Here is an 11,397-nt window from a genome sequence, read left to right on the forward strand (position 1 = left end):
ACCAAATAAACTCTTAAATAGCCGATTCACCCAAAAGCTTAAACTCTTGTGAGCTCAAAATCAATTTTAATTGGAGAGGAAATAACATTGTAGTGGGGCTTGAACACAAGATCCTCTTAAACCAGCTCTGATATCATCTTAAAGTACTAATTGACCCAAATGCTTAATTTGATGGGTGAAAATAAATTTACTATTATATCATCTAACATAAACACAAGCTTCAAATTTCAAAGATTAAACTTGTAATATATATTTGAAAATCCTTAAATATATAGCATATAACGTTTATTTAAATATATAGCATATTACATTTATTTAAGGAAACATAGGCAATTGAGTGTATAGAAGAACATGGGTGAGCTTAGATTAAGGTATAAAATTGAGACATTTACAAATATAACAATTAGGCCTAAAGTATTTATAGATATAACTCAATATACAAGAATTTGCAAAGTTACTATGCACATAATTATTAATCCTAATACTACTACCTATTACAATTACTGTAAAAAAAAATAGATGTGATTGAATAAATGACCAAAATGAAATGGTGTTTTTTTTTAAGAAAAATGATCCAACAATTTTTTGTTTGTGAAAAAGGCCAAACAACTAATTCTAATATAGTTTTAAAAAAGAATATCTACAATCATATCACACAAACAAAAATAACTTAGAGCTACAAAATCTAACAAACATAATTAGAAATTAATGGTTGAAAATCCTCTAGAAATATTTAGTAATAATTAGTAACTCAAAATTTAGCCGCAAGATAAACACATACCTTGTATTCAAAATAGCTATCAAATGAAGTCTACCTCATACTAGATCCCAGAAATATCAGTTATTACACATAATAAAAGCAACAAATCTTTGTTAGTCTGAACCATACAAATACATTATAATAGCTAAAATTTTGTCATATTTTGTCACACACCTTATACTAAAAATAACTTAAATCCCACACTGATACCTTGTAATAACTAAAATAATAAGTTATCTGATTGAGTCATGTAAGTGTAAATACTATATACTAGTAAACCATCAATTGAACTATACAAGTACTCCATACTAAAAGTGATGGGAATAGTGAGAATAGGATATTTCGGAAACAATTTGGTTAAAATCTAAATTACCCCTCCTTCAACCTCCCACGTTCTCGGTTGCCTTCTTGGCTTCTTTACAATTTACACATTAGATTTACCAACACAAAATTCACCCATTCTCTTTCATAACCTCTAATTGTCACATACTCAACAATAACTCTTTCATAGAAATATCCATTCTTATCAAATCTCTAATTTATCTTTCATTTCAATTTCCATCAATTTAGAAATCTCGTAAATTAGTACGCATAAACACTCCAAATCAATCTATAAAACCTTAATATAAAAAAATACATTATTACACATGTCTTCAACTGCCAACCCAAAAATCACATTATCAAGCAATACCCTTCTATAAATGATCGCTTGAGAGACCCATAAACCAATCTTGAAAAGTCACTTTTTTAGATACAGAGATATAATAAGGAATATGAATATGAAGACATTAGAGACATTTGAGGCTTTGATTAGACTATATTACAAAAAAAAAACAAAAGGAAAAGGAAACCAAAAAGGAAGACACCCCATTATTAAACAGAAACGTGTTACCATCTACTTCAAATCGAGGGTTTAACCAAGTTTATTTTATCTCTTTTTCAGGTTCATCTTTTTACCTGATTTTTAAATTGGTGGGAAATTTTGAATCTTTTACGAATAGAAAATTTTGAATAGGATAACACACACTTAACCTTCAAGGTCTTTTCATGGTGAATTTGTAGATTTAGGGGAAGATAGTGACTCGATAAAAGAAGTATCTTTTACAAATGTGTGTATTGTTTGTATGCCACACACACACCCGATTACTTAAGTCATAAAAAAGTGCAGCAATATGTAGGAGTTTAGAAGATGAGAATGCGCTTACTTCTTTTTCATCATTATGATGTATTTATATATATTAGTTAAAAAACAGGCGCGATACACGTGAAATCTTGTAGTTTTAATCAAAAGTTTTAAAAATATATGAAATTTTTAGCATATAATAAAAATTATAGAGTTTTTATTTTATTCTCGTATTTCTATTATATGTATCTATGTGAACATTGTTGTACAAAGTAAAAATTTGTGTTAAAATTATCAAATAAATATATTCCTATAATGAATTTTGGTATTGTAATATTGATAGTAACCGTTTTTATTTTAATGTTTTCTCCTATGTTTATTGTCAAAATCACTCACCTACATGTAAGGATGAATTTTAAGAAAACAAATAGAATTTTATAAAATGTTTGAGGAAAAATAGGAAGAGAGATTATCTAGGGTATTTGTGGGTTGGGTTGGATTGGGTTGAAGCACTCTTGGATCCAACCCAATTGAAGCATGAAATATTTGAGTTGAGTTGATTTGGATTATTCGGGACATTTATTTAATTTTTTTTTGTAAAAATAAGTAAAATGTTAATATGAAAAATTTTATTTAATTACCTTCATATATTGAATTGAGATTAACAACTCAATTTGAATTTACATTATGAATTTTTTTTTCAAAGTGCTAAAAAATTATTTTAAGAAGTTGTTAGAGAATAAATTATCCAAAACAATCATGATATCAAATTAAATTAAAATCAATATATGTAGTATCGTAAGTAAAAAATACTTTTTAAAATTAATAATAAATTCAGGTTGGTTTAGGTTGGTCTAGGTTATTTTAAGTGAATCCGTGAACTATTCCAAACCAGAAAATTTTCATTTATTTAAACCTAATCAACTCAAATGAGTTAATAACACAATCAAAACCATCCCTTTGGGGACATTGGAATAACTGAACCAAAATTGCATAGGTTAGATTAAGTTGATCAAATTTTTTGAACACCTAAGATTTTTCTCCATAGTCGTGAGTGTTTGAAAGCACCTAAAATCTTGTAGGTTTAATTAAAGTAAAAAGTGTCTAGTTTTTAATTTACATTTTGAATTAATAGAAAAGGTAGAGAAGTTTTAAACATATTTTTAACCATGCTGCGAATAGAAGAAATTCTAGGAGAAGAGAGTTACCTTTCAAGATAATTCTGCAATATTCTCTAATTCGACATTATGACCACGATCTCAGCAACTCTTCAATGATTTCACGAAAGGACACTGTATTATGTCTTCCCTGCTATTCTTCGACAAGGAAAAGGTTTGTGGGAATCTTTTTGAAAGATTAAGAGAAGAGATTTATGTAGAGAAACCTTTTCTCTGTAATTTTTTAGTGACGAGAGATTTTTTAGTGTTATAGAGACTTTTTTAAACCAAAAGAACTTTTCTTCTTCTCCACAACCATTTCTAAATATGCAGTGAGGAGGGAGTTAATTTTAGATTAAATTAATCATATTTAATTAAGTTTAATTCAATAAATATTAATTAATCTAATTAATTAAATATATATATTTAATTAATTTTAAATTTGAATCATATTCAAATATATTTTCCCCTCATATAATATAGTTTTAATATGAATCCCATTGGTATTAAATTTAACTTATAGCTTTAATATGAATCTCGTTCATATTAAATTTAACATATAGTTTTAATATGAATCTCATTCATACTAAATTTAACCTATAGTCATAATATGAATCTCATTCATATTATTTAATATTTGAATCTTATTCAAAAACATTATTATCTCATATTATATAGTTTAATTTTGAATCTCATTCAAAATTAACTTTATAATATAATGTGTCTATATACATTATAGCAATTGTATTATATACAATATATCAATTGTATCATATACAATTAACTTAAATTTCCTTTGAATTTGAACAAATCAAATTCTTCCATGACTAAATATTCCTTGTGTTTATCCTTAGTGAGCTAGCAGAGGGACTTAATGAACCTACAGATTAAAAGTTTTAATGATTCGAGATTAATTAATTAAACTCGTTAATTAAATTAATCAAATTAAACTCGTTAATTAAATTAATCAACATTCCTTAACTGTGGTTCACTCCACTAAAGACTCAAGATTGCAGTCTTCGCACTGTAGAATATTTATATGTCAATGGATATAATCAATTATCAGTAAGTCAACCCTTCACGAATTGCTTGTAATTACCGTTAGGTCAAATTACCCTTTATCCCTATAATTATCTTTTATTCCTCAAGTATCGTTGATCCCTTAGTGAACCATCAGTTTATAATCCAGCTATAAACTCAACCCCTCTCGGCCAATGAGAGGGTGAGACCTCATTGTTCAAGACTTGGAATCAACCCTTAAGAAAACAATTCATCTACTTAACCTAAAAACGAGAATGAGTGAATTTCTTCTTGTGTATCTATGTTCCCAGCTCTCTACTTAGACAAATTTAAAAAATGATAGGCTTATTGAGTCGGCGAGTCAGACTACTTTCACCCATACAAATAAAATGAATGTCCTCATAGACAGGAGTTCATAACTCACTCAAGATTGAGGTCGAGTTACTATGGTCATCTTATGAAATGTTAATATCTTTAGTCAGTGGTACTATAAAGAGAGATTAATCATTTTGTGGTCTGATCTTATACAAACTCTTTGTATAAGATACCCCACTTGCACGTCTCCATGTGAACGATTTGGATCAAATCGTTTGTAACATTTACAACTCTTGTAACATTTACAATGTGTGTCGTATATGTAGTGTCACTAAGATAAGACATCCAATCTTATCTATATATTACTGACCATTTAGGTTACTACTTGAACATGATCCACATATAGGTCTACCATATACTGTTCAAGTTACATAAAATAACCTTGGATCGGTATACATCTCAACAACTATAATCTTCATCTTTTCACTCTTATATGTAGAAAATAGAGACTATCATCTATCAATAAAACTATCATTGAGGAGAACTTCATCATCTAGAATTTGGTTCTAGATAGCTTTAGCTCTCTCGCACGTAAATAGGACATGGTCAATGCTCTCTCGATGCTTCCCACAAACGGGAAAATGGGTACTAAATCTAACCATTTCTTCAACAAATTTACTCTGATTGGAAGAATATTTTTAAGAGTTCGCCATACAAAATGTCTCATCTTGGAAGGAACTCCAAGCTTCCAAACTTTCATCCAAATCCTCTCCATACTGTATACACTTGAAGAAGTGAGACATAGTTTGGATTTTTTTTATACCATTGTAACCTTATTTCACTGAGTGGATTCCATATTTGTCATAATGCCATATGAACTTATCATCCATATTAAATTTAGGGAAATCCTTTTGATTATTTCACAATCTTCTGCTGTAGTAGCTTCAAGGAGTAGGTTAACATTCCATTCACCCTCAGAAGTAGTAAAATCAGCAACCTTTGCACTGTGGTAATTCATATTCAGGCATCTCGGTTTAAATGAGGAGTTTTTAGGAATCCAAGGGTCCTTAAACATTCTGATTGATAAGCCATTTGCAACTTTGAAACACATTCCTTCTTTAAGAAAGGAGCTACCCCAGCAAATACATTTCCACAAATATGAAACATTGTTATTAGGTTCTACCTCAAGGATATTTTGAAACTAGTAGATTTGGATTTGAAAATAGTCTCCAAGCTTGTTTAGCAACCAACGCCCTATTGAATCCTTCAAGGTCCCTGAAGTTCAAACCTCCAAGAACTTTCTGGAGGCAAAGATCAGACCATTTCATCTAATGGATTTTCTTTTTCTTCGAAGTTGTTTCCCACAAAAAAAAAAGTGAAAAATTCCTTATAATCTCCACGCATAATTGTTTAGGGATTTTCAAGATACTCATCCCATAAGTTGGAATAACTTGACCCACACTTTTAATGAGGATTTCTAAGAAAATTGAAAATGGAAGTCCTTACTATCCCTTCTTGATAGATGTGAAGGCAGCCCTAAGTAGTACCCCAAGTCCTCAACTCTTAGGATCGCCAAAATACTACAAAGGAACAAGCTTTTGTCATTATTAAAACTAGAAGAGACTAAGATTGCTGCTTTTGCTTGATTTATATGAGCTCCTGAGGCAGCTTCATAAATTTTCAAGATATACTACAATAAGGAAAGTTCATATTCATGGGTCCTACAAAAAATTAAGCCGTGAGAAATATATGAACAAAGCGAGTTTAAAGATACAACTGGAAGATTTCCCCTGGGATGATGTGAATTGAGAAGAGATGCGAGATCTTCAACCATTATTAAAAGAAAAAAATAGATTTATTATGATTTACTATGAAGTTTTGTTCTAAAGAAAAACATATGACTATTAGTATACACTCGGCTTTAGTGGTCCATTGTTAATAAATCTATTTAAACCTACCATCAAAACATCAAACAATGGACCACTAAACCTAATATTCATATGTTTTGATAAAAGTGCAAGTGTAAAGATTCTCCCAACTTTATTTTTATATATGGTAGAGATCATTAACCTAAGGACATCCAAACTCATGTTTCGAGGCTAGACTAACCCTCTAACCAACTAAACTGAGGCATTTATTGGGCCCTGAGCATTTAGGTTTGGGGATATAGAAGGGATTTTTACATAAGAAGTCTTCTTCGGCCATATATTTTCATAATGTCTTTAAATTTGATATTTTTCAACAAGGTCTTTTAGTATTATTTTTTGGAAATTTTACCCTTTTTATATTTATTTATATTCGTTTTATATATTATTTTTCCTATTTTTGGAGCTATTTTAATGATATAGAGAGAAAATACATTTATTATAAACAAAGAAAATGTATTTAATATAGTTTTTCTCATTTACTAATTGGAGAGAGAAAATGAATTTATTTTAATTTTTCTATTTTTTAATTTGGAAAAAAATGCATTTAATGAAATTTTATTTTCTATTTACGTTGGTTTTCACATATCAATTTATTAGTTTTTTTTTTTACGGATTAATGGTTATTTTAAATATACCTTAGATTAGAACATTTTGACGGATTCATGATTATTTTAAATATACCTTAGAATATTTTGTTAGGTATTTGAAAAATATTCTAACCAATATAAGAATGTACTACAATTTATAAATTAGAGATTGACTTAATGTTTGACATAAATCACAGTATAAACCAATATATGAAATATACCACAGTATATAAATATTCATAAATTTCATTTACACCACAATATATATATCATAATATAATAAGTTTAAATAAAAAGACTCTCGTTTATATAAAAAAGCCGAATATATATACCACAGTATATATCAAACTTCCTACAAAAGCTAAAAAAAAAAGTGCATATATCACAGTATATATAAAAAAAATAGGAAAAAATAAAGTTCATCTTCATATGGATTTATGATATATAACCCTCCATCTTCATCTCTTCTTCTTCAGCCATGGCTGCCACGAACCTCTCCCCATCGTTGTCGATCGGATTAGCTCGCTCCACTGTGCTGTCGACCGAATCTGCTCAACTCGTCACATCGATTCGTTCCACGTCGTCCACGCCATTGAATCGTCCCAAGTTGTTTGTATCATCTCGTGTTGAGCCATCAATTCGCCCCACGCATGTCGACTACCACTTGTAACTCACACCGCTGGAAGGAAAAAAGAGAGTGAAGAGGAAGAAATTGGTGTGAGTTATGGGGAAGAAAATATATGAAATATATTATTGGGGAGAGAGAATATATGCATGCAGGAGAGAGAATATGCATGGGAGCGAAAGTATGCATGAAAGGGAGAGAATATGCATGGGGAAGAGAAATAAATAAATATATATATATATATATATATAACGTAAGTGAGGGTAAATTATAAATAGTCACTTATATTAGTGAAAATATAAAGGCCAATAGTTTTTTTTTTAAGTAAAAAATGAAATGTTCGTAATATGTGTCTATTCTTTAGATATTTTATATAGAAATCCCTTAAAATAAAGGTTTTTTTTTTATTTTTTGATAATATGCAAAATAAAGGGTTTAGGATTAACGATTACGCAATTTAATATCAATTTACAAATTATATGTACTTGTATTTCTTAAAACTAATTTAGACAAAACAAAAGTTAAAAACATAAAAAAGGCATGATCCAATGATCTAACTATCATTAAATACATGTTTGAGAATGATTTTAAAATCATCAAACATGCTATCGATCGAAATATCACAATTGCCTTTCAATTTTCTCCGTTACTCGTGAAAAGTATAGATTTCTTTTAAATAATAAGGGTCAAAATGGTATCATTTGCCAAACTTATAATTTACTAAAAAAAATTGATATCCATTACAATTGTTCTTTAAGAATCTTTCTTAATAAGATACTAACATCACATTTTTATGATTGAGGATAGTTTTTTAATTATTTTTATGAATGAAAAGTTAAAATCCGATGTTCCTCTTTTTAGCCTAATAATATTCAAAATCAAGTTATTTAAAGTCCAACTCATGGATATCTAAAGCCAAAACCATTTTAGTGTCATAATGTAGGACTAATTTTATGAGTAATTTTGAACTTGACAAAATAAGTCAAAGGTATGATAAAGAAAAATAGGTTAAACATGAATTAAACCGTTGACCAATTAGTGATTTAAAGGCAATTAATCTGGGACCAATAACATATAAATTTAGCATCATTATGACTTCATATGAGATGCTCAATTTACATGATTTTCTTCCTTCTATTTTGGGATTTGAACCTTTTTTCGTTTTGTATATCTTTTTTCCAAAATTTACAAATTTACATTGTGAGATTGGGATCTGACAAAATCTCTGCTTTAAAATTTTACTAATATTTTGAAAAAAAATAAGAAAAAAACATTGATAAAAGATTAATTGTAGAAAAGAAAAATAAAAATAATAATCTCAACAAAGCTATGTAAATATTTCAATTAAACGGGAAAAAAAAGGAGAAATATAGATCCAAAATAGATAAATAAAAATTGAATCTTTTGGTCAGCAAACCCTAGATGGAAGATCGGCAGTACCCTGATCGTCCGGCGACGATTTCGCCGTCTTCAAAACTCTGCTCCCAAAAACCAAAAACCCAACCGAATGTCCGGCGATGGCGACGATAAAAACGCCGCCGTTGAACGACATCAAAGCAAGCATCACCATATACGCAATTCCCATTCTAATCCCATGCACTGCCGTCTGCACGATCCCAGCGGCGACATTTCTCGGCCCCGCCTCCGTCATCACCCGCCAATACGACAACCACTCGACGACCACCGCCAGCAAAAAGACGAACACCAGCGCAATCACATACATGCCGGACCGGTCGCCAGGCCAGCCGGAGAATAAAACTTGGGTGTTTTTCCCCCAGAAGAAACTCATGTGCATCGCCGCCGACATCATCTCGTGAGAGTGCATGTCATCGCCGGAGTCGCCGCTTGTCGGACCCATCGGGGGCGGCGGAGAGTCCATGTGCATGCCGTCGTGGGTGGGAAAAACATTGGTAGCGTTGGATTTGGAAGAGACAGACAAACAAATTACAAAACAAAGAATTAAGGTTGATGTCTTTTCCATTTTGCTATCTTTTTTGTTTGTTGACTTTGTGAGAGATGATAATCAAATTCACTTATTTTATAGCTAAAAATGGAATTTTTGAATTTTAATATATATGGTTGTACTAATACTTGATGTATTTGTACTTCTTTTATTTGTAGTACAAATTAGAGAAATATATACATTAAAAAAGGGATTTTGTTTTTCTTAATTGGTTACTTGTTTGTTTTACTCCTAATCTTTAAGTTTTATATTAACTTTGGTCAATGTAACATTTAAATTTTTTTAAAATTTTGCTTTCCTTTATATATTTAGTAGTATCTATATATCTCTAAATCTCCATGTTACTATATGTAGGAGAAAATATGTTTTTGTCCTCGCGTTTAAAAATGTTATATTTTCTTTCTAACAAATAAGATAAAAATGTTACATTTGTTGTTTTTAAGTTTTAAGTTTATTGTATATAAACGTGACACTTTTTCTTCTTGGATTTTGAATTTTGTTTTAAATGGGTCTCTACTTTTCAAGATTTATACGTTTAATCTTAATTTTTCCTTAGATACTCTCATTTTCAATTTCAGTATTAATGTCTATTAATTAATTTAAAATAATTATGAAATACATTTTTAAAATTAGTTTTAACAGAGTGAAATTAAATATAATTCTTTTATTTCTTTTGAATTAATTAATAGATTTTAATACTAACAATTAAAAGTTAGTATTTATCGAAATCTTGAAACTTAGTGACCAAATTGAAACAAAATTTAAATCGTAAAATTGTAGCATTTTGAAATCTAGAGTCTAAAATTGAAATCAAACTCAAAACTTTAGAATTAAAAATCTAACATTTTAAAACCTAGAGATCAAATGCAATCTAAACTTCAAACCTATGAATCAAAAATGTATTTTTTTTCCTAATATAGTCACAAACTGTGTTGTACAACTCCTTAAAATGGGGTAGTAAAGTAGTAATACTCTCGTTCATGATTTGACACATNAGATCGAAGTTTATTAAGAAATATTTTTGTTTCAACTTTTTATTGTTTGTCATGTGGAAACTTGAAAAAGAATATGTTGAACATTATTGTGATGAAAATAAAGCATTGGGTTGGATTTTAAATTTGGTCAGAGAGATTTTCTTAATTTTGCAAGGATTATAGATCGAACGTTGATGGTAATAAGTGTTATAAATTTCAATGTAATCATAGATAAATTGAAAAGGGTAATATATAATTATCAGTTTTACAAATGTTTTAATTAATATAAGTCTTCCTTAGGCAAAATTAAATAATAAAATTTAAATTTCTTTTTTTAAATACAACAAATAGGATAAGGATGAAAGATCTCGACCTATAAAATCTCAAAAAAAAAAAAAAATAAATAAATACATGTCAATTATAGTTCATTTCAATTTAAATTTTAAATTTCACATTAAATCAATAAATTAATTGCAATTTTTTAAAGTGGTTCATTATTAGATATCAGTCTACATCTTGAAAAATCATTTTAGAATATAGTGATTGTTCAATATTGAAATACTTATATATTATTTTAACTAAGTTGAGCTAATTACCATCAAATAAATATTTAAAAGTTTTAATTTTCACCCACACATGTTTAACTTAACAAATGGAAAAGAAAGAAAATTAAAGAATTAGCTTTGAGATTTTGAATGTCAAATTTGAACCAATATAGCCCTTATTAAAAATATTCATGAAAATAATATATGTTGTACTATAGTTTTCTAGTATGTAGTTTGCTTATAAAATTTAATTTAAGGTAGATATGGTGGTTGACTATGAGAAGATATGGAGATGAAATAGCATGCTTCATGCCTCTTCTTCCATTTGTTTGATTTTTATGAACACATATCTCTAATTATTATTTTTAATTTTTATAAAGAACACATCTTCTCTAACCAT

General features: G+C 28.9%; 1 protein-coding gene across 1 annotated transcript; it reads right to left on the bottom strand.

The window, feature by feature from the left end:
- Positions 1-7,393: 7,393 nt before the first annotated feature.
- LOC120083813 (copper transporter 6-like) lies at positions 7,394-9,520 on the bottom strand. Its single transcript, XM_039039693.1, has 2 exons — positions 8,956-9,520; positions 7,394-7,569 (listed from the first exon to the last, which is right to left on the bottom strand). Exons 1-2 carry the CDS (start codon positions 9,494-9,496, stop codon positions 7,562-7,564), a joined length of 549 nt encoding a protein of 182 aa, XP_038895621.1. The 5' UTR covers positions 9,497-9,520; the 3' UTR covers positions 7,394-7,561.
- Between the last annotated feature and the right edge of the window lie 1,877 nt (positions 9,521-11,397).

The sequence above is a fragment of the Benincasa hispida genome, chromosome 8 (assembly GCF_009727055.1).
Source record: "Benincasa hispida cultivar B227 chromosome 8, ASM972705v1, whole genome shotgun sequence".
Classification (NCBI taxonomy): domain Eukaryota; kingdom Viridiplantae; phylum Streptophyta; class Magnoliopsida; order Cucurbitales; family Cucurbitaceae; genus Benincasa; species Benincasa hispida.